Source organism: Salvelinus namaycush, chromosome 9 (assembly GCF_016432855.1).
Source record: "Salvelinus namaycush isolate Seneca chromosome 9, SaNama_1.0, whole genome shotgun sequence".
In the NCBI taxonomy this organism is placed as follows: domain Eukaryota; kingdom Metazoa; phylum Chordata; class Actinopteri; order Salmoniformes; family Salmonidae; genus Salvelinus; species Salvelinus namaycush.
The window spans coordinates 26,220,932-26,244,670 of record NC_052315.1 but is presented as its reverse complement, the minus strand read 5'-3'; the positions used below and the strand labels follow the sequence as shown (position 1 = coordinate 26,244,670).

General features: G+C 43.7%; 2 protein-coding genes across 2 annotated transcripts in view; both read left to right on the top strand.

The window, feature by feature from the left end:
* The first annotated feature begins 3,603 nt into the window (after nucleotides 1–3,603).
* Nucleotides 3,604–16,139, top strand: LOC120053896 (protein NLRC5-like). Its single transcript, XM_039001189.1, has 22 exons — nucleotides 3,604–3,639; nucleotides 7,983–8,048; nucleotides 8,306–8,392; nucleotides 9,344–9,427; nucleotides 9,539–9,622; nucleotides 9,715–9,801; nucleotides 9,893–9,952; nucleotides 10,062–10,109; nucleotides 10,220–10,303; nucleotides 10,416–10,499; nucleotides 10,621–10,704; nucleotides 10,790–10,873; nucleotides 10,977–11,063; nucleotides 11,212–11,295; nucleotides 11,604–11,687; nucleotides 13,867–13,950; nucleotides 14,080–14,163; nucleotides 14,297–14,380; nucleotides 14,488–14,565; nucleotides 14,699–14,782; nucleotides 14,870–14,953; nucleotides 15,406–16,139. Exons 4-22 carry the CDS (start codon nucleotides 9,360–9,362, stop codon nucleotides 15,485–15,487), a joined length of 1,518 nt encoding a protein of 505 aa, XP_038857117.1. The 5' UTR covers nucleotides 3,604–3,639; nucleotides 7,983–8,048; nucleotides 8,306–8,392; nucleotides 9,344–9,359; the 3' UTR covers nucleotides 15,488–16,139.
* A 610-nt stretch (nucleotides 16,140–16,749) lies between these two features.
* The window catches only part of LOC120053895 (copine-2-like), a 48,881-nt gene continuing 41,891 nt past the window's right edge, over nucleotides 16,750–23,739 (top strand). The window contains exons 1-8 of the mRNA XM_039001188.1: nucleotides 16,750–16,937; nucleotides 19,930–20,132; nucleotides 21,668–21,847; nucleotides 21,982–22,056; nucleotides 22,258–22,329; nucleotides 22,676–22,759; nucleotides 22,953–23,042; nucleotides 23,187–23,285. Coding sequence (XP_038857116.1) covers nucleotides 19,959–20,132; nucleotides 21,668–21,847; nucleotides 21,982–22,056; nucleotides 22,258–22,329; nucleotides 22,676–22,759; nucleotides 22,953–23,042; nucleotides 23,187–23,285 — 774 coding nt within the window. The 5' untranslated portion in view covers nucleotides 16,750–16,937; nucleotides 19,930–19,958. The remainder of the gene's footprint in view (nucleotides 16,938–19,929; nucleotides 20,133–21,667; nucleotides 21,848–21,981; nucleotides 22,057–22,257; nucleotides 22,330–22,675; nucleotides 22,760–22,952; nucleotides 23,043–23,186; nucleotides 23,286–23,739) is intronic.

The following is a 23,739-nucleotide window of genomic DNA, read 5'->3' as shown; positions in this document are numbered from 1 at the left end:
ACAGAGGGAACCGAGAGATCCCTTTCCTGAGAAGGAAACAAAGGAGGTTGGTAACCGTACAGGCATTGGAAGGGGGACATCCCAGTGGCAGATGACGGAAGGGTATTATGGGCATACTCGACCCAGGGTAATTGAGATGACCAAGAGGTAGGATCAGAAGAGACAAGACAACGCAGCGTGGACTCCATCTTCTGGTTGGCTCTCTCCGCCTGACCATTAGATTGAGGATGAAATCCAGAAGTGAGACTGACTGTAGCTCCAATGGCCAAACAGAAAGATCTCCAAACAGCAGAGGTAAACTGAGGACCACGGTCAGAAACAATGTCACTGGGCAATCCGTGGACCCTGAAAACCTCCCTAACCAGGATCTCAGACGTCTCCGTAGCCGATGGAAGCTTGGAGAGAGGAACAAAATGAGCAAACTTGCTGAATCTGTCCACAATGGTCAGAATGACCGTGTTCCCAACAGAAGGGGGCAATCCCGTGACAAAATCCAGGGCCAGATGCGACCAAGGTCGCCGAGGAATAGGTAGAGGGTGAAGAAGCCCAGAGCTGGGCCGATTGGTACTTTTGTTCTGAGCACAAACAGGACATGCGGCAACAAACCTCCGGGTATCTTCTCCCATGGCAGGCCACCAAAATCGTCTGCGCAGTAGCGCCATAGTCCGAGCAACGCCAGGGTGACAAGCTATCTTGCTGGCGTGGGACCACTGAAGAACAGCAGAACGGACCGACTCAGGCACGAACAACCGACCGGGTGGACCGTTACCAGGGCCGGGCTGCGTCCGAAGGGCCGCCATCACATCCTCCTCAATCCTCCATGTAACGGCTCCCACGACAAGATTCTGGGGAAGAATCGTCTCAGTCTTGGCCCCACTCTCCTCCGTCTTGGAGAACATCCGGGACAAGGCGTCCGCCTTGCCGTTCTTCGACCCAGGTCGGAACGTCAGGGAAAAATTGAAGCGTCCAAAAAACAAAGCCCACCTGGCCTGACGGGAGTTGAGACGTTTAGCCGATTGCATGTAAGCCAGATTCTTGTGGTCAGTCCAGACCACAAACGGTTGCTCCGCTCCCTCCAACCAGTGACGCCACTCATCCAAGGCAAGCTTCACAGCGAGAAGCTCCCGGTTACCCACATCGTAGTTTCTTTCAGCTGGAGAAAGACGACAAGAGTAGAAAGCGCAGGGATGGAGTTTACCGTCAGTGGAGCTACGCTGGGACAGGATGGCGCCCACCCCCACATCAGACGCGTCCACTTCAACAACAAACTGACGGGAAGTGTCAGGTTGAGAGAGAATCGGGGCGTTGGTGAATCGACTCTTCAAATCCAGAAATGCTCGGTCTGCCTCAGGAGTCCAACAGAACCTTCTGGTGCAAGACGTCAGAGCAGTTAATGGGGCGGCCACCCGGCTGTAATCACGGATAAACCTCCGATAGAAGTTCGCAAACCCCAGGAATCTCTGGAGCTGCAATCTCGTACCGGGCTGGACCCAATCCCGAACCGCCCGAACCTTCTCTTGGTCCATCTTGATCTCTCCCCTGGAGATGATGTACCCGAGAAAGGATGTAGTGTGGGCGTGAAAATCACACTTCTCTGCCTTCACAAACAGACGGTTCTCCAATAACCGCTGCAGGACCTGCTTAACATGCTGGATGTGGCTGGAAAGCTCCTTGGAGAAAATCAGGATGTCATCCAGGTAAACGAACACAAACAGACCGATCATATCCCTCAGCACGTCATTCACCAAACATTGGAACACTGCTGGAGCGTTGGAAAGTCCAAACGGCATCACCAGGTACTCGAAATGTCCCATAGGTGTATTGAATCCAGTCAACCACTCGTCCCCCTCCTTGATCCGAACCAGATGATACGCATTGCGTAGATCAAGCTTCGTAAACACAGTAGCACCCTGTAAAGAATCGAAAGCGGAGCTCATCAAGGGCAAGGGGTACTTGTTCTTGACCGTAATATCATTCAACCCCCGATAATCAATACACGGTCGAAGAGAGCCATCCTTCTTACTCACAAAAAAAAATCCAGCTCCCAGGGGTGATGACGAGGGACGAATGAGACCTGCAGCAAGAGACTCCTTTATGTAGGTTTCCAGGGCTTCCCGCTCAGGTCGAGAAATACTGTATAACCGCCCCTTGGGAAAGGCAGCTCCAGGGAACAGCTTAATAGTACAATCATAAGGTCGGTGGGGAGGAAGTGACTGAGCTTTCTGCTTACTGAACACCTCACCCAACTCGTGATATGTTTCAGGAACCAGGGACAAATCAGGAGAAGCAGACTCAAAGACCCGACTGGGGACAGCATGAGAACAGGCAGTCCTGAGGCAGTTAGCATGGCACTCAATGCTCCAACTAGTTACCTTTCCAGTCACCCAATCGAACGAGGGATTGTGTTCCTTTAGCCAGGGGTATCCAAGAACCAGAGGTACATGGGGGGAAGGCAAAATGAAAAAAGAAATAACCTCTGAATGATTCCCCGACAACAACATCTTAACCGGTTCAGTCCTCATAGTGATCCGTGCCAGAACACTGCCGTTCAGAGTGGTTGCTTCAATGGCTTCCGGTAATTGCTCCTTGGAAAGCCCCAGCTGTTCCACTAAGTCGGCATCAATGAAGCTGTCATCGGCACCTGAATCGATGAAAGCGTTAATCGCTAAACTCTGATCCTTATTTATGAGGGTAGCAGGGAAACGAGGTCTGACAGGACTCTTAAGAGGTTGAAACTGGCTCGCTAACAAACCTCCCAAACTTAACGAGCCGAGCAGTTTAACGGGCGCTGAGGAAAAACGGAGATGTAATGTCCCGAACTACCACACTTCTTCTCCCTCCTTCTCTCTCGGACTCTATTATCTACCCGGATAGCTAAGGTGACCAAACTATCTAGGTCACTAGGCTCTGGATAGGAGATCAGCTCGTCCTTGAGTTGCTCCGACAACCCCTGGTAAAAAACCGCTTGTAGTGATTCCTCATTCCAACCACTCTCCACAGCCAATGTCCTGAATTCTATCACAAAGTCTGCCACACTGAGAGTTCCTTGGCGAAGAGAGAACAAACGTTTAGCTGCGTCCTTACCTCGGACTGGATGGTCAAAAAGCTTTCTCATCTCTGCCGTGAACCCCTGGTATGACGTCATGCAGGTGTCCCGTCGTTCCCAAACAGCTGAAGCCCATTCAAGAGCTCTACCACGCAGCAGCTCAATAACAAAAGCTATCCTAGCCTTATCTGTGGCGTAAGAGTAGGGCTGCAGATCAAAAACTAACCCACATTGCAAAAGAAATGAACGGCATCCTCCCAGATCTCCCTCGTACTTATCCGGTGTCGGAACCTTGGGCTCACGGAAGGAACCCGCTCCCGAATCGGCAGGTGATATGGGTGAAACAGGTGGTAGATGATCCACCGGCAACCTGAGCTGATCCTGGATACTCGTTAATCTATCCGATAAGTTTCGGATCGAACCCGCTATCTCGTGTAGCGCCGTCTTGTGTTGTCCCAACATCTTCTCCTGCTGGGTGATTGCATGGCAAACGGAGTCCAGGTCCGCTGGGTTCATCACTGGCCGGATCGTTCTGTCACGTTCTTTCAAGATCGAACCCAGAAGCAGACCAGGACAAGGAGCGTAGGAAGAAGGTGAGTATTTATTTACAATTAAATGTGAAAGGGTAGATATATCCAGATGGCGTAGCGGGCAGCGGTGGTGAATTGATGAGAGGAAATAGGTGAATCCAATGGAGTAGCGGAATCCTCCGTCAACCAGGCGGGAATGGGGTGAATGATCCAGGTGAGTAACTGAAGGCAAAACAAACGGAGGTAAGTTCAAGGCAAGCAATACGTAAACAAAAACAACAAAACAAATACTATCCAACTTGAGTCTGGTACTATGGCACAACATACTATTCATGGCTAACGATCCGGCAGGGAATGGAAGTCAGGTCAGAGCTTTTGAAGGGGAGAGATGATGATCAGGACAGGTGTGCAGAATACTGATGGGACACAGGTGCGGGTGAACATCAATCTCCCAACAAGCTAATTCGCCCGGCAACCAGACAGGGTGCGTTCCAGGACACCTGAAACACACTCCAGGACAGACACACAGGCAAACCCAGACTCAGGAAGCGGGATTCGTGACATTGCTCCGTTGATCTTTCCCTCAATCCTGACTAATCTCCCAGTCCCTGCCGCTGAAAAACATCCCCACAGCATGATGCTGCCACCACCATGCTTCACCATAGGGATGGTGCCAGGTTTTCTCCAGACATGACGCTTGGCATTCAGGCCAAAGAGTTCAATCTTGGTTTCATCAAACCAGGGAATCTTGTTTCTCATGGTCTGAGAGTCCATTGGGTTCTTGGTCACCTCCTTGACCAAGGTCCTTCCTCCCCGATTGCTCAGTTTGGCCGGGCGGACAGCTCTAGAAAGAGTCTTGGTGGTTCCAAACTTCTTCCGTTTAAGAATGATGGAGGCCGCTGTGTTCTTGGGGACCTTCAATGCTGCAGACATTCTTTGGCACCCTTCCCCAGATCTGTGCCTCGACACAATCCTGTCTTGGAGCTCCACGGACCATTCTTTCAATCTCAGTTTTTTCAATGACATGCATTGTCAACTGTGGGACCTTATATAGATAGATATGTGCCTTTGTACAGTCAATTGAATTTACCACAGATGGACTCAAATCAAGTTGTAGTTACCATCTCAAGGATGATCAAAGGAAACAGGATGCACCTGAGCTGAATTTCGAGTCTCATAGCAAAGGGTCTCAATACTTATGTAAATAGATATTTCTGTTTTTTATTTTTATTACGTTTGCAAAAAATTCAAAGAAACAGTTTTTGCTTTGTCATTATGGGGTATTGTGTGTAGATTGATGAAGATTTTTTTTTTTTTTTTAAATAAGGCTGTAACGTAACAAAATGTGGAAAAGGTCAAGGGGTCTGTCACGTTCTGACCATAGTTCTTTTGTGTTTTCTTTGTTTTAGTGTTGGTCAGGACGTGAGCTGAGTGGGCATTCTATGTTGTGTGTCTAGTTTTCCTGTTTCTGTGTTTGGCCTGATATGGTTCCCAATCAGAGGCAGGTGTTAGTTGTTTGCCTCTGATTGGGAGCCATATTTAGGTAGCCTGTTTTGTGTTGGGTTTTGTGGGTGGTTTTCTTCTGTCTTTGTGTCTATGCACCAGATAGGACTGTTTCGGTTTTTCCACATTTATTGTTTTGTATTTTGTAGTGTTCACGTTTTTCGTTGTTATTAAAGATGATGAACACTAACCATGCTGCGCTTTGGTCCGATCCCTGCTACACCTCCTCTTCAGACGAAGAGGAGGAAATCTGCCGTTACAGGGTCTGAATACTTTCCGAATGCGCTGTGTGTGTATATATACAGTACCAGTCAAAAGTTTGGACACACCTACTCATTCAAGGGTTTTTCTTTATTTTTCTGGATTGACTGACCTTCATGTCTTGAGGCAATGATGGACTGTCGTTTCTCTTTGCTTATTTGAGCTGTTCTTGCCATTATATGAATGTCACGCCCTGACCATAGAGAGCTTTTTATTCTCTATGTTGGTTAGGTCGGTGTGTGACTAGGGTGGGCCATCTAGGGAATTATGTTTCTATGTTGGCCAGGTATGGTTCCCAATCAGAGGCAGCTGTTTGTCGTTGTCTCTGATTGGGGATCATATTTAGGCAGCCATTCCCCCTTTGTGCTTTGTGGAATCTTGACTATGGATAGTTGCCTGTTAGCACTATTGTTAGCTTCATGTTTCGTTTATTGTTTTGTTTTGCTGTGAGTTTCACTTAGAAATAAAAAGATGTGGAACACAGATCATGCTGCGCTTTGGTCCACTTATTATAACGATCGTGACAATGGAATTGGTCTTTTACCAAATAGGGCTATCTTCTGTATACCCCCCTACCTTGTCACAACACAACTGATTGGCTCAAACACATTAAGAAGGAAAGGAGTTCCACAAATTAACTTTTAAGAAGGCACACCTGTTAATTGAAATGCATTCCACGTGACTAACTCATGAAGCTGGTTGAGAGAATGCCAAGAGTGTGCAAAGCTGTCATAAAGGCAAAGGGTGGCTACTTCGAAGAATCTCAAATATATTTTGATTTGTTGAATGCTTTTTTGGTTACTACATGATTCCATATGTGTTATTTCATAGTTTTGATGTCTTCACCATTATTCTATGTACAATGTGGAAAAGAAATCCTCATCAATCTACACACAATACCCCATAATGACAAAGCATAAACAGGTTTTTAGAAATGCTTGCAAACTTATTAAAAAATGTAAATAAGTAATTTACATTATTCTTTTTTTGAGCAGATGGTCTGGGGCAGAACATAATTACAAATAATTTGTAGACGGCAAATTGACTGCAAGATGTCCAAACAGATATATTTGACTAAAACATAATCATTTCAAGCCTTGCACACGCTCGTCGGATGAGGCGGGCATGCAAACTATTATGGACTACAAAGGGAAGCAAAGCCGCGAGCTGCCCAGTGACACGAGCCTACCTGGATAAAAGGAACACCTACGTGAGAATACTATTCATCAACTACAGCTCAGAGTTCAACACCATAGCGCCCTCAAAGCTCATCACTATGCTAAGGACCCTGGGACTAAACACCTCCCTCTGCAATGGAATCGTGGACTGCCTGACTGGCCACCCCCAGGGGGTAAGGGTAGGTAACAACACATCTGCCACGCTGATCCTCAACACGGGGGCCCCTCAAGGGTGCGTGCTTAGTCCCCTCCTGTACTCCCTGTTCACCCACGACTGCATGGCCAAGCACGACTCCAACACCATCATTATGTTTGCAGACAACACAACAGTGGTAGGTCAACGACAACGATGAGACAGCCTATAAGGAGGAGGTCAGAGACCTGGCAGTGTGGTGCCAGGATAACAACCTCTCCCTCAATGTGATCAAGACAAAGGTGATGATTGTGGACTACGGGGCTGTAGTGGATCAGGTTGAGAGCTTCAAGTTCCTTGGTGTCCACATCATCACATTATTTGGTCCAAACACACCAAGACAGTTGTGAAGAGGGCACAACAACTCCTATTCCCCCTCAGGAGACTTAAATGATTTGGCCTAGGTCCTCAGATCCTCAAAAAGTTCTACAGCTGCACCATCGAGAACATCCTGACTCGTTGCATCACCGCCTGGTATGGCAACTTCTCGGCCTTCGACCGCAAGGCACTACAGAGGGTAGTGCGTACGGCCCAGTACATCACTGGGGCCAAGCTTCCTGCCATCCAGGACCTCTATACCAGGCGGTGAGGAAGGCCCATCAAATTGTTAGAGACACCAGTCACCCTATTCATAGACTGTTCTCTCTGCTACCGCACGGCAAGCGGTACTGGAGCGCCAAGTCTAGGTCAAAAAGGACATAAGAGGTCCACAAGACTCCTGAACAGCTAATCAAATGGCTACCCGGACTATTCGCATTGTCCGCCCCCCCACCCCCATTTTTACGCTGCAGCTACTCTGTGTATTATCCATGCATAGTCACTTTACCTCTACCTACATGTACATATTACCTACATTACCTCGACTAACCGGTGCCCCCGCACATTGACTCTGTACCGGTACCCACTGTATATAGCCTCGTTACTGATATTTTATTGTTGCTCCTTATTTATTTGTTATTTGATTTGTTTAATTTTTACTTCAGTTTATTTGAGTAAATACTTTTTTTTCTTAAAACTGCAATGTTGGTTAAGGGCTTAAGTAAGCATTTCACTGTAAGGTCTACATCTGTTGCATTCGGTGCATGTGACAAATACAATTTGATTTGATTTGATTTTGATTCTTGCGATCAATTTGTACAAATTATTTATTACTATGTTCCAGCCCCCCGACCATCCGCTCAAGGAAAAATCGTCCCACAGCTGAATGTAACTGGGGACCCCTGCCATATAGTTTGTGCTGTAAGTCTGTGTATTGTTTTGTCTGTCTGTAGTTTGGGAACTGAGAAGAGGTCGCTCATCCGCTTTGAACAGGACAGTGACTGTGGCAAAACTCTGAGGTAAGACAACAAAAAGGCTACTTTCTGCTCATAAATTGAAGTAACAACACAAATGCCATACTGTAAACTCATTTAGCTAGGCAAACAGGAAGCATTGTTTATTTTGTTCTCAGAAAAATAACATATCAAAACTGAAAGGATTGCCAGTATAAATTATATCAAACCTCTCCCATATAACTCATAGAAATGAAATCCATCTCCCCACAGCTTCAGTCTCTCACCTTCTTTTTCTGCTTCATGTTCCCTGGACCCTTCAGTCTGAGAGAGTGTCATTTTTGGGCTGACCATCTGCAGAGACTAGCAGAGATTCTGAAGAGCTGTGCTGCTCAGTTGGTCAAACAGAGGTGAGAATGGGACTGGGAAAACTGCTTGACCTTTGAGATAATGAACCTGAAACTCATTAAATTTGAAAAAGTTAAAATAACACCACTGAATTTGAAAGAATCACAGAAGTACAGCATGACTGGCAGTAGAAGGATGATAATATACTGAACAAAGATATAAATGCAACATGCAACAATTTCAACAATTTTATTGAGTTACAGTTTATAAGGAAATCAGTCAATTGAAATCAATGAATTTAGGCCATAATCTATGGGCAGGGGTGTAGCCATGGGTGGGCCTGGGAGGGCATAGGCCCACCAACTGGGGAGCTAGGCCCAGTCAATCAGAAGAGTGTTTTCATACAAAAGGGCTATATTACAGACAGAAATATTCCTCAGCCCCCCCTCCCCTCAGACGATCCCGCAGGTGAAGAAGCCGGATGTGGAGGTCCTGGGCCGGTGTAGTTACATCTGGTCTGCGGTTGTGAGGACGGTTTGTCATACTGACAAATTCTCTAAAACTAAGTTGGAAGCGGCTTATGGTAGAGAAATTGACATTCAATTCTCTGGCAACAGCTCTGGTAGGCATTCCTGTAGTCAGCATGCCAATTGCATGCTCCCTCAAAACTTCAGACATCTGTGGCATTGTGTTGTGTGACAAAACTGCACATTTTAGAATGGCTTTTTATTGTCCCCAGCACAAGGTGCACCTGTGTAGTGATCATGCTGTTTAATCTGTTTCTTGATATGCCACATCTGTTAGGTGGATGGATTATCTTGGCAAAGGAGAAATGCTCACTAAGAGGGATGTAAAAAAAAAAAATTGCAAAGAATTTGAGAGAAATAAGCTTTTTGTGTGTATGGAACATTTCTGGGATCTTTTATTTCAGCTCATGAAACATGTGACCAACACTTTATAGTATATTATTCCTGTATGATTCTGGGGAACACTGTTTTCTCTTGTGTATGTAGGTTATCCTGTAACACCATGCAGAGAGAAGGCCTCTTTGCTCTACAGAACAGCCTGACTGCCCTGTCCTCATTACACACCCTGGAGTGAGCACGCACGCACGCACGCAAGCACACACACACACGTATATACACACACACACTGGTGATTGACTCTGCAAGTTATAGGAAGTGAAATTACAGACTTTTTCCCTTCAGTATAAGAAACAATGGACTGAATGTTCAGGTGATTGAAGACTTGGTGAAGCAGCTGAGGTGTGGTCATGTCCAACGCTATATCAGGTGAGGAGGATATGGGAATAGCATTTGTGTGTGGGATCTCTTGTGTGAGTGTGTATGATTCAGGTTAACAGGCTGTGTGTATTTCCCATCAGTATTGAGGAGACGTGGATCACAGCAGAAGCAGCTGTTAACCTGGTCTCCTGCTGCTTGAACCTGAACCCCAACATACACACCATCAGGTGATAATTCATGTTGGCATTGGGGTAATATTTAGAAGTATAGTAAAATAGAACATGACATTCATAATGTATGTGTGAACTTATTTTGCAGGGTAAACCACACCACTGTACACATTACTTTGGAAAAATGCACAAATCACACTCCTACCAGGTAAAGCTGAAATACATTTTCGTTGTCCATTTGCAAAATATATTTAGATGTGAAGATAAAGATAACAGCTCTTTCTGTTTTAACTGAGCTGGCTTTATTTGTGTTTCAGTGGTGATTCTGCAGACATGGCTGGCTCTCTGTCTACCGTGACCATCAGGTGAAGGCAGCTTCCTCTATTATTCCTACATCAACAGGAATGTGTGTAAGATGGCTCAGATGGTTACTGCATATTCTCCCTGTTACATGTTCCTGCCTCTTGTGTTTCAGTCTAGTAGACTGTGCAGTACAAGGGCACCACCTAGTGTCTCTGCAGACTGTGTTCCAGAGATGCCCTCTGTTGCAGGACCTAGAGTAAGTATCTGCGAGAAGGGACCTAGGACTACTTTGGAAGTTGTTAAAGTGTTTGCAATGTCTAATTTAATTTAGTTGTATTAAGTTATACCTATTTCTTATTTTCCTCTAGTTTGTCACACAACAGCATCGGTAGAGTGGGAGCAGAGTTTCTCTGCTCTGTCTTACCATCCTTAGTTAGTCTGAGGAAACTCTGGTGAGGCTTATGTTGTTATGAATTTTGGGGGTTGGAAGGGCTCTACATGGGTTTTTTTGGCCAAAGATTAATATCTTAGGCTGAACATGAAAAATATAAACATGTTTATATTTTTCTGTAGTCTTGAGTCAAAAGAAACATCTGAAGATGTGGTATTGCTCCTCGCCGAGGGGTTGTTGCAGGCTAAAAGCATTGAGAGCTTGAAGTAAGTCATTGTCAATTCTCTCTATACCTACTTATGTTTAATTTCTGGCCCTGACTCTGACCTTTCACCACTCTCTCCCCCTTAGTTTTTCTGGTCATGTGATCAGTGACAGAGGAGCTGTAGTTCTGACCAGAACACTCCAGAACCTACCAAATATCAGAACAATCAAGTAATAACTGACACGCTTTGTTTCTCTACATATCAGCCCTACCTGTATTCACCCACCTGGCCAGTGACACAACAATACTAATGTTGATCCCTCTGTCCCCCAGTCTCTCCCTGTGCTCTGGTTGGACAGCGGCAGGAGCATTGGACCTGGTCAAAGGGCTTGGACAGTGTCTCTCTCTGGAGGGGATCAGGTAAAAAACTTTCACTCTTGAGATTCCCTCACCAACTCTGACCTTCCACTGCAGCACAGCATGACCACCATGACTGACAGCTATTCCTATGATATACTGTGTGACCTGGGGTAAGGGTATGAGCTAAATACCTGTATCCTGTCCACAGCCTTGACTCTGCACAGCTGGATCAAAAGAGCACAGTCTCCTTGGCACAGGGGCTCCATGCTATGACCTCCTTGAAGAGGCTAAAGTGAGTAGAGCTTCCTGATAGAGAATGTAGTGGGCCTTGCCATGCCTGAGACAAATGTGGTGTAGAGTGTTATCTTTGCCAATGATTTGTGATCTGTCCGTAGTCTGAATAAGAAAGTAACCATGGTGACTGGATCCCCAGACGAGGGGACCACACTGGTCCTACTGGCCTCTCTGAAGGGGCTCAGAGCAATGTAGGAGATTGAGTGAGTAGAATAATGATAACACGCATGTCAAGTAGTATCTGACTTCTGCATGAACTAGCCATCACTTCTGATGTGGTATTGTCAATGTGTGTCTGGCCTGCAGGTTGGAGGGGATGAGGATGTCAGATAAAGGAGTGGAGGAGCTTATCAAACACCTGCCCACCTGGACAGGCCTGAGGAAGATCAGGTAGGGTCCAGGGATTATTGAACTGGAGGAATGGCTAGGGAACAGACTTGGACAAAAAATAGTCAACATAATTGAATGTGTCAAATTTAGCTAAGACATGCATCAGCAATCTGTCAAATTATCCAATGTTAGAACCTGTCAAAGTACCAGGTAATATTCTAATGGGCTTCATGGGTACAACTTAGGTGTGTTTAGGATTAAGGCAGACATTTTAAATTTGTCATCATGAAAGAGGTACAGTGTATTCGGAAAGTATTCAGACCCCTTGACTTTTTATACATTTTGTTACGTTACAGCCTTATTCTAAAATTAATTCAATTGTTTTTTCCCCTCATCAATCTACACAAAATACACCATAATGACAAAGCAATATCACATTTACATGTGTTCAGACCCTTTACTCAGTATTTTGTTGAAGAACCTTTGGAAGCGATTATAGCCTCGAGTCTTCTTGGTTATGGCGCTACAAGCTTGGCACACCTGTATTTGGAGTGTTTCTCCCATTCTACTCTGCAGATCCTCTCAAGCTCTGTCAGATTGGACGGGGAGCGTCGCTGCACAACTATTCTTCTACATTTGCACACACTGTACATAGATTTTCTGTTGTGTTATTGACTTGACGTTTGTTTATGTGTAACTCTGTGTTGTTGTTTTTGTCGCACTGCCTTGCTTTATCTTGGCCAGGTCGCAGTTGTAAATGAGAACTTGTTCTCAACTGGCCTACCTGGTTGGTGAAATAAAAAAAATTTTTTTTTTAAATGTTCAGGTCTCTCCAGAGATGTTCGATCCGGTTCAAGTCCAAGCTCTGGCTGGGCCACTCAATGACATTCAGAGACTTGTCCTGAAGCCACTCCTGCATTGTCTTGGCTGTGTGCTTAGGGTCATTGTCCTCTTGGAAGGTGAACCTTCGCCCCAGTCTGAGGTCCTGAGCACTCTGGAGCAGGTTTTCATCAAGGATCTCTCTGTACTTTGCTCCATTCATCTTTCCCTCGATCCTGACTAGTCCCCACAGCTTGATGCTGCCACCACCATGCTTCACCATAGGGACGGTGCCAGGTTTCTCCAGACGTGACTCTTGGCATTCAGGCCAGAGAATCTTGTTTCTTATGGTGAGAGTCCTTTAGGTGCCTTTTGGCGTACTCTAAGCGGGCTGTCATGTGCCTTTTACTGAGGAGTGGCTTCCGTCTGGCCACTCTACCATAAAGGCCTGCTTGGTGGAGTGCTGCAGAGATGATTGTCCTTCTGGAAGGTTCTCCCATCTGCACAGAGGAACTCTGGAGCTCTGTCAGAGTGACCATCGGGTTCTTGGTCACCTCCCTGACCAAGGCCCTTCTCCACCGATTGCTCAGTTTGGCTGGGTGGCCAACTCTAGGAAGAGTCTTGGTGGTTCCAAACTTCTTCCATTTAAGATTGATGGATGCCACTGTGTTCTTGTGGACCTTCAATGCTGCAGAAGTGTTTTGGTAGCCTTCCCCAGATCTGTGCCTTGACACAAGCTTTACGGACAATTCCTTTGACCTCATGGCTTGGTTTTTGCTCTGACATGCACTGTCAACTGTGGGACCTGATATAGACAAGTGTGTGCCGTTCTAAATCATGTCAAAACAATTGAATTCACCAAAGATGGACTCTAATCAAGTTGTAGAAACATCTCAAGGATGATCAATGGAAACAGGATGCACTTGAACTCAAGTTTGAGTCGCATAGAAAAGAGTCTGAATACTTGTGTAATTAAGGTATTTCTGTTCTTTATTTGTATTAAATTTGCTAAAATGTATAAAAAACAATTTTTGATTTGTCATTATGGGGTACTGTGTGTGGATTGATGAGAAAAAAAACGATTTAATCCAATTTAGAATAAGGCTGTAACGTAACAAATGTAAAAATAAGTCAAGGGGTCTGAATACTTTCCCAAATGCACTGTATAGAGAGGGTTCAAAGTGCTGATTGGTTTGTAAAGACACACCTTTATTATATTGTCCTCACAAAGTTCCGCTTATTCTACTTCCTGAACTGGTTCAGAGGAAACATACTGATGAAACATACTGATATTATGAGCTATGATATGAAGTGAACCTGTTTCTCTCTCAATCATTAGAAGAGGAGAGTGTTGACCCAGATTTCTGTGTAAAACACACAGACTGGGACGTCATTTAACTTCTTTATCTTTGTGTGTCAGCCTGTCAGATAACTATATTGGTGACCAAGCAGGAGAGAGGCTGGTCCAGGCCCTGGCTAACTGCACAGAACTGGAGGTACTCCAGTAAGGCCAAGTTCCAAATATCTATCCATAGTTCCCTATTTCTAATGGGCTTTCAAAATGGACAAAAATAAAAGGTTAGAATTTTGACTGCAAACTATGCACCGCCTGACCCATTACATTATATCTCAGTCTGTCCAGAAATAAACTCAGCCTAGCATGTGCTGCCAAGATGGGACGAGTTCTGCCCACTCTCACTCACCTCAGGGTTCTAGAGTAAGTCTATTCCCATCAGTTTTTTTGTTTGGCTTGGATTGTGTTAAGTTTATTTATTGATTTTATGCATCTATTGCAATGTAACTGCAACCCTAACCCTTGTTTATGTTCACCGTTGTGTTTTTGCGAAAAGTCTCTCCGAGAACCCGATTGGCAGAGAAGGATCTGTCAGTATCTCCAATGCTCTGATCTTCATGAAGTATTTGACAAAGATACAGTAAGATATACCCAATGTAATCTGCTACATACTGACTGTGTATTCTCTGCTCAATCTTGGGGAATGCAAAGGAGAGGTTAGCTGTTAATGTACTTGTTGTCTTTCAGCTTGACCTCCATAGGGACTTCAGAGCTCACTGGTCTAGCTGCCAGCTTGGCTTACTGTGTCTGTGCAGAGGATGTCAGGTAAGGGCAGGGCCACAGTGTCAGGCGGACCGTATATAGGCAGCAAAGAGCTTTATTCTTCTGGTTCTCATGTTCATGACCAATTTGACCAAATTCCATTACTCTCTCTTTCACTCCCTGTTAATTGTGTCAGTTTTGCGTGGAATGGCTGTGGAGATGATGTCGCAGTGAAGCTTTCTGAAGTTTTACCACAATGCCAGAAGCTAAGGAGACTTGAGTGAGTGTTCAGTTTACAGTTATGCACATTGACTTGTCCTAAATAGACCTGATAATCAGATCATTGTTTTTATGTCTTTGATTTTAGTCTTGAGTCGAACAGTATCAGCACTACTGGAGCAGAGGCACTTGCCAGAAGCTTACAGTCTTGTCCGTCGCTTGAAGTAATCAGGTACATTTACATTTTATTCATATAGCAGATGCTGTTATTCAGAGCGACTTACAGTTAGTTAGTGCATTCATCTTAAGATGGCTAGGTGAGACAACCACATGTCGTGGTAATTACATTTTTCCTCAATAAAGAAATGATCAGCAAAGTCAGTGCTAGTAGGAAAAGATAAGTGCAAGGAACCTTTTTTGGGGGGGGTAAGACTGAGATGTCTTATTTGAGATAATATTTGAAGAGGTAGGGTTTCAGATGTTTTCGGAAGATGGGCAGAGATTCTCCTGTAGGGGTGGGACGGCCAAGAGACCAGAGGTGGCTTGGAAATGTAGCTGGAAAATGTTTAGTTGAATTATGTCAATCGTATTAATGTACTTATGCTGACTATCAATCAGCAATTGGGTACTATCTTTGTTGTGTACAATTCCAGTAATACTCCTTTCCTCTCCCTGTTTGACCAGACTGTGGAGGAATAGTATCTCTACCTGTGATGCCCAGAGACTGAGACAGAGGGAGAAGAGGCTCAACTTCTTCTCCACGTAGTCTATGATCTACTCATTCAGTGTGTCAGCAGAACAGTCAACTTGCACTTTTATTTTTATAATAGTTTATGCACTTAGAGACCACATTTCCTTAAAATTACAGCAGGTCATCAAATCAAACAATAAAATGATCCTTGTAGGGGGGGCAGTGAACCTTTATTCCAACCCTGGGAACTGGTCTCTATCTCTCTTTCTTCCTCTTCCTGGAAAGGTCCGTGTGTTGTCTCTATCCACTCATATTTATTTCTGTATTGATTTTGAATCTGGGATTCATTGATTGCTTAAGTTTTGCAGAATTATTTATTTTTCACATCTGACTAAAAGGGTCGGTGAGACCAAGTCAATTTGTTCTCTTGAACTGCTGGATTCTAATTCTGTCATTGCTCATGTTTCAAATCAAAATCAAATCAAAGTTTATTTGTCACGTGCGCCGAATACAACAGGTGTAAACCTTACAGTGAAATGCTTACTAACAGTGAAATGCTTACTAACCAATAGTGCATTTTATCTGCTAATTTATTCCTTACACTTGTTGTGTTTTGTCTTGTGTGGCACATTTCTTGTTTACTTGTTTTTGTAATGTCCATTTTGATGTTTTATTATGACATGCACTGGTAATAAAGTGTGAGACAAGTCTTCTTTTTCATATTATATGCTATGTAAATAGTGATTTTCTTTATCTGAACTTACCTCTAGATGGCAATACAATTTCACAATATAAGGTTCTATACTAAATCAAGAAAAAAGAACCTCCAGTCATCTCCGTTTGAAATGTTTACACAATTAATCATTTTTTTGTCTTCTTTATTTGACAAAATAACCATTACTCACTGATGTAAATGATGAGGTGCTGACTATATTGTACCTTGTAAATTGAGACTGACAGAGTGTTTTGGCAAATGAGACAGCAGTGCACCAGATTCAATCAAGCACTGGGGTATTTTCTCCCACCACCCCAACAAAAAGTTGAGTGACCTTCAACTATGTCATGTGATGTAATATACTGTACATCTGTGTCAAACATATTGGCATTGAGATGTACAGAATTTGGCCCTCTTTGAGTTATTACTGATTACACAAAAAGCCTATATGTTAAGAAAATATATAGCTTGTATTACCAATATGTATTAACAAACCAGAGCATTTATATTTTCATTTAGCTGAAGGCAATTCTCAACAGAATAGAGCGCGTGTGATTCGGGCGGAGTTCAGAGCAACGCGCGACTACCAGTATCGCTCCTCTACACCACTCGGCTAGAGACTGTCACAGCGCAGAATGACCTGCCCTCGTGGCGAACGACAACAAATTGTTTTCCCCTGATGATATTTTTGGACATCATGAAAATAACGTCAATTTGTGCATAGGGAGAAAAGTGTTTGAGCTATCAAGAAATAAGGAATCTTCAGAGAAGAGAAGTGGGTAGAGTAGTACTTAAATCACATTTACTAAGGTAAGTTAATATTGGGGCTCTTGGGCAGTGTATTTTTATCATATGCTATTAACGGTATGCATATTATGTCTGTAAATATGTACATTAAGTAAATTCATGACTCTGAAATACAAATGCAAGGTGTTCAAAGTTGTACTGCAAATTCAAATATTGCTATTCACTGGGATATTGATATATTGTAATTCTCAATGTACTACTTCTGAAATTGTAAACTGATGGAAATATTTAGGTTTGCACACAGGATATGTCAGAGGTTATTGTGAACATAATGTTTGTGTCACATACAGATCTACAGAAAACCCTCACAAAGCTCAAGTTGTCAAGCACAAGAGTAAACAGAGACAGTTGTCACTAGCTCTAAAGCAGAAATGTCACAGTCTTCTCAGAGACCCATGTCTTTACTTCTCTGGTTCACTCCTGTCTGTCTATTCAAATATGGACATAGCTTATCTCTATTGGTCTCTCGCTCTCTGCATTGCTCCAGCTCTCTCTGTATTTTTTGGTTGTTAAAATATACTGTGAAATCTATACAATTTCTATTGTACGCCACCATCAAAGGTGGAGAAAATCTGTTCCCTTCTCACCCACCCTCATAAGTATTCTCCAGTGACATTTGCTCTCTCACAGTAGAGCAGATGATGCAGTCAGTCTGGTCCTTAAGCACTGAGATTAGTGAAGATGGGAATTCAATTTTCATCATGGGTTGAAAATGGTCTTGATTGATAATAATCTTGATAAATAGCAATCTATGTATATTTCTCACAGTTTTTGTGTTGATTTAGCCTGGACCATTTGCCCATGTAGCATTATTACTGGGACAAGAGCCAATTTAATATTTTTACCATCTGAATGAATGGTCTGAGAAAAGTTTGCCCAAGGGGCACCTGGGGGGGGGGGACTTTAGGTTTGCAGACAACCAGCCCTTTATTTATCTGTGGGGAGGCCACTTCCTCTGCCACACAGACAGGAAGATGACATGACACTGAGGGTGGTGACCTGGGTCTATAACTCACAGATCGCCAGTTTTTTAGGTTGCCTACTGTATTCAACTCAGTTTTCGGTATGTGATTATATAATTGCGTATTCAGCGACGGACATGAAAATAATTCTAACTAAGAGGGTAAAGTATCAAAGTTTCTATTTGAACTTCGATACACAAACAGTATGTGGCATTGTCTTTTCACATTCCAATCACTGACAGTTCTAGGCTTTCTTAAAATTGCAGTGTCTGCCTCTCCTCTGTAGCCACTTACTTATATCCCATAGCGATGTTTCCCCTATATTTTCCCCCTACATGTTTCCCCAGCATCCATTTAAAAGTGAGACGCGCTTTGGCTCAATAACTGGAAGTCTATGGGAACAGCTAGCATGTCATTGTGCTAATGCTAGTAGCCACCACTGCTGAAAAAAATCCTAGGGAAAACACTGCATGGTATTGCCCCATTCCCCTATTCCCCACAAATATGCTTATTGTACCCTGGGAAAGAAAATGCTCAATTTCTGCCACTTGTCAGCATACACCAGGGCAGACAGGTAATTAGAGTGTTAGAGTAAATGACCATGTACGTTGTGTTTACTGTGCTATTAAGGTGAGTGAGGCACAGTTTCCAGTTTGAGCGATAAGGGGTTGTTGGTGTGTGTGTGTGTGTGTGTGTGTGTGTGTGTGTGTGTGTGTGTGTGTGTGTGTGTGTGTGTGTGTGTGTGTGTGTGTGTGTGTGTGTGTGTGTGTGTGTGCGCGCGCACATGTGTTTGGATTGTCGATCTCTCTGTGTGTATAAGGATAAGGATGATTATGCTGTTGATTTGGTAACAATACAAGTTTTCCATTACATCATCAGCCATCAGAAGTGAACACATAGAATGTGGCTATTATGCTAAAAATGGCACTTATGGTCAGGGTATATATGGCCAAAGCTTTGCCTTAGGTGTGAAGAGTCTTTTTTTTTTACTGTAATGTTGGATGGACTGAACCTGAGGGGCTGTTTAGGGATATGGGGTGAGTTATCCCCATTTATACTTTAGGTATGTGAGCAATACTATGCTGTTGTTTTCAGTATAATATTTTTACGGATACCAAAACAACATTTAACCGTTTACATTATACAAGCGATTGAGAATATGATACTTTACTTTTGCGCACTTGCTTGCGCATACATACATCCATGAAGATTGATTATGATTTGGTTGGCAGTGTGTGATGTGTGTGTTTATGTTACGGAACACGTCCGTATGCTCCCATTGTACACTTTTGCCATTTGCTTTGGTTGAAGCTAATTACTGGTAATGGAAGACCTTTATATGGTAAGAGCTTCATAGAGAGCCTCATATGGTGCTTACATAAAAAAGTCCATTAACCATATCAGAAAATGACAATGTAGGTAAATAATCATTTTGGTTTTAGTTGTATTTACAGTGGTTTTATTATAACCTTATAATTAATTACTTAAGTTAATAAATGGTGCTATAACATATGCAGTTGCACATCTGTGATCTCTAGGGAATATAACCAATTTCCTGGTTCCACTAGCAGTGGAAGGAGGGTCTTCCACAATGGCACATCAGTATCTTAGCAACAAGAGCTCTCACCATACTCATCATGTCCTTACAAATTACGTTACCTGTGCATGAATGTTTGACAGAGTACAGATCTCATTAGTTATTCTCTCATATGACACATGATGGACCACTGTACTAGATAAATTATTCTGTGCGTGGCCCTGACCTTTGTTTTTCCTGCAGCTGAATTGATTTAGGCAACTCTCTGGATACTGCACATGGATAAAATTACATTTTTATGTTCTATTGAATATGGAATATGAGAATGTATGATACTGTAGGTCTCGAATGTTCTGTCATTAACCACCCTGCATTAAGCATCCCCATGTTTTTGTCAGTCTCTCTACCTTATTTTGAATCTATGTGTCTACAGAATGCTCAGTGCTACAGTAATGTGATTCATAGTGCTGTTTCTCTTTGCTGTGTATGTTCCCAGGCTGTGGGAGGGCTGACACTCCTGCCGGCATGGCCTACACGCTAGGCACGGGGCCCGACTCTGGGCCAACCGTGGGTCCTCAGCACTGCGTCACCAGGGTGGAGCTGTCTGTGTGCTGCGGCAACCTGCTGGACAGAGATGTGACCTCCAAGTCAGACCCCTTCTGTGTGCTATTCAATGAGGTGGACAGCAGCTGGGTTGAGGTGATGAGGGGAGGGGTGGACATGGGTGGAAAAGGGTGGATGGATAATGATTAATGGCGAGATGAGGGAAATGGTTGCTGGAAAAGTAGAAGGAATGGGTGACTGACTGGAGGGGTAGTATAAAGGTAAAAAAGATGAAGAATTTGTGGTTATGATGAAAGTTGGAACAAAGATGATACTGAGAGATGCTAAAAGAGAGAGTTAAACATGAAAAGCAAACCACTTGAGAGGGTGAAATAAACATTACAAAGAAATTTCCTCTCACTGTTGAATGCTCTCAATGTTTTATCACTTACTAGTCAAGTTCGCAATAACACTGAGTGTTCTGTATAAACCAGGAAAATAGTGGAATATCAATATACTATGGAGAAACGTTAATCCACAGCTGTCTTTGAAGCCGTGTTGCCTAACACAGGTACAAAGTCAAAATTGGCTATATTGTAAAAATGCATGAAAAAAAAATGATTTTAAGGTTAGGGTTAGCAGTGTGGTTAGGGTTAGGTTTAAAATCACATTATAAGAAGAGAAATTGTAGAACTCGGCAGGGCTCATCAGGGCTCATGACTTTGTGTGTGTGTGCGTGCGTGCGTGCGTGCGTGCGTGCGTGCGTGCGTGCGTGCGTGCGTGCGTGCGTGCGTGCGCTCGGGGTACCCTCTCAGTGCCAGGGAAAAACATGCCTGCCTGCCTGGGTAGTGTTCTGTTGAAGCAGGCTGAGTGTGTTCCTGCAGGCCTGAGCTGTCGGTCAACAGGGCAGGCTCCAACATGAAACCAGCATAGCGGTTGCTGCAGTAACCATGGAAACGTGGATGGAAACAAAGGAATCATGATGTTCTTAATGCGTGGAAAGAGAAATGAGGAATGGAACTAACAGGCAAACAGGGAAGGGACATGGAATATACACAGTGGGTTTTGAAAACGGGTAGCCTATGTATAAAAAGTACGTGTGTGCTATTCCAGAGGTGTAAAATAATAATCCTCACAATGGTTTCTCTTTGGATCATGATGAAAGCTACAGCATATGAAACACACAACAATACACACACGGCAGAGCAGGCATTGAGAAGTGAAGGGTTGTTAAAGTGAAGGGTTTTTCTCCCTGTCCGTCTGGGCGTGAGAGAGGGGTTCACTCTGGGTGGAGTGGCCATCTGTTCTGTGGGGGTAAAGAGGGAAGTGTGATAACACAGAAAGGGGAGGGGGTAACAATCAGAAGGTGAGGGGAGAGACACAGAGACTAGGGGTTCCAGTCAAACAGACAGAGCAGAGAAGAAACATATACAGTCTGCTCCGCCCTAGGCTCAGCGATGGGAGAACAAGAGGGGGTGATGAGTATGTGTACATCTTCTATCAGTGTGAGTCAGACATACACTGTGTTAGTCACCACCACCTGGTTTTATCTTTCACATGAACAAAACCTTATCAACCTTCAACACCCCCACATGTCCACCCTCCACCTCCGCTGTGTGTGCGCGGTGGTTGTGTGTGAGTACAGTACTTCTTTGAGAAAAACATAGTGTATTCCTGTGTATTATTTTCAGATTGGTCGAACAGAGACTGCAGTGAATAACCTGAATCCAGTGTTTGGGGTGAAGTTTAAGGTGGACTACCATTTTGAGGAAGTCCAGAAGCTCAAGTTTGCCCTGTTTGATGAGGACAAGTGCAGCAGCCAGCTGTATGAGCATGACTTCCTAGGAGAGTACATCTGTACACTGGGGGTGGTATGCTACCTGTCACGTGGTTCTAATAATCTGTCTGTGACACCTTTCTGCACCTGTTTATCACCTGCTTATGTTTATCTGCAGTTGGGCATTTCACCCCTCACTCACTTCTCTCTCTGGTCTGTGACCTTTAGATTGTGTCCAATAAGAAACTTCACCGACCACTGACCTTGGCCAATAGCAAGCCAGCTGGGAAGGGAACCATCACAGTGAGAACATCATGCTTATATACCTCATTCCCACAAAGAAATCCAAGAACCAAAAACATGTCCACACACACACACACACACACACACACACACACACACACACACACACACACACACACACACACACACACACACACACAGTTCTGTAACATGGTGCAGTGTTACGTAGTACAACCCAGTAACAGTTTGTCTTGTATGCAGATAACTGCGCTGGAACTGTCAGACAATAGAATAATCACATTGACATTGTGTGGGAGAAAGCTTGACAAGAAGGTAAGAGTTACTGCTACTATATTATCATCTCTGTTAAAAAGTTCTTACTTAATATTTGGAACAACAATAATATTTAGTCCATTTACATTTTACATTTTAGTCATTTAGCAGATGCTCTTATCCAGAGCTACTTTAATTAGTGCATTCATCTTAAGCTAGCTAGGTGGGACAACCACATATCACAATCATAGTATGTACATTTTCCCTCAAAGTTGCAAAGTCAGAGATAGTAAGAGGGAAAAAAGTCAAGTGCAAGTGTTAGTTCACACAATTTTATTTGTATTTTTATAATGGTATGCTGGCAGCTATGTGGGCCATTCTCACACCAGATTGTTTTGTTTTGTAGGATTTCTTTGGTAAATCAGACCCCTACCTAGAGTTCCATAAGCAAGGAGATGATGGGAAATGGATGTTAGTCCACAGGACAGAGGTGAGTTGGTCGGGGGTGGCTGTTTAAACGATTTAAATTTCAACACTGCAGAACTGAGTGTGTTATATCACTTAACAAGGTGTATTACCACCTGCTGACAACAGTAACTGGATAGCCTTGGATTGGCTTCTAAGTTCTTTATTCCAAGTAACACGGAATAAGTTTTCTCACTGTACCTGTTTTTGTGCTGCAGGTGATAAAGAACACTCTGGACCCGGTGTGGAAGCCCTTCACAGTACCACTCATCTCCCTCTGTAACGGGGACGTGGACAGGAGCATCAAGGTGAGTAAGGTTTATCAACATGTGCATTCATCTGAGGGCGATGGTATGAACATGGAATCCCCTTTAGATACAGTATGTAAAAAGCCAAATACATTTTAAGAAGTTATTTATTGTGGTATTACTGTATGTTGTCTCGTATTTTAGGTACTGTGCTATGATTACGACAACGATGGAGGCCATGACTTCATTGGAGAGTTTCAGACCGCTGTCAACAAGATGAGTGAAGCCCAAAATTCACTGGAGGTGAGGGATGGATTTGAGAGCTACTCCAGTTTATCTATGGGGGTTTGTTCTGCATGCTTTAGTCATGCTGTGATGTGGATCAAACACAATTTTTTACATTGTCTCAACTCTCAGTGTTCTCCTCACTGTGAGTGGATGACTCACTTAAGACACTGCAGTTAACACAGCTCACCATTTCTGAATGGAGGACACCTGTTCATTTGGATATTCACAAGTGCTTATTTACGCCTTGTTTTTAACCTCACTAATACATGTTGGGTTATGCTTTATTTTACAGCCCGGCCACACCTGGAGAGAGAACAGCTCTGTATTTGACTTACGTTTTTCGCTCCTGACTTCCTGTTGAAAACCTTGTGTCATTAGCTAATGGCAGAAATGCAAATACAGCCGATGTGAGAAAGAGTGTACATTGTGTGGATGTGCAGAGGGTCCCAGTGGTCATTTCTTACTCTGT

What these genes read in the sequence shown, in the direction of transcription:
- LOC120053896 (XM_039001189.1), top strand. Translation starts at nt 9,360, where the DNA reads ATGCAGAGAGAAGGCCTCTTTGCTCTACAGAACAGCCTGACTGCCCTG. An exon ending in CTGTCTACCGTGACCATCAG is followed by an intron (nt 10,110 to 10,219) that starts GTGAAGGCAGCT and finishes CTTGTGTTTCAG; the next exon opens with TCTAGTAGACTGTGCAGTAC. An exon ending in ACTCACCTCAGGGTTCTAGA is followed by an intron (nt 14,164 to 14,296) that starts GTAAGTCTATTC and finishes TTTTGCGAAAAG; the next exon opens with TCTCTCCGAGAACCCGATTG.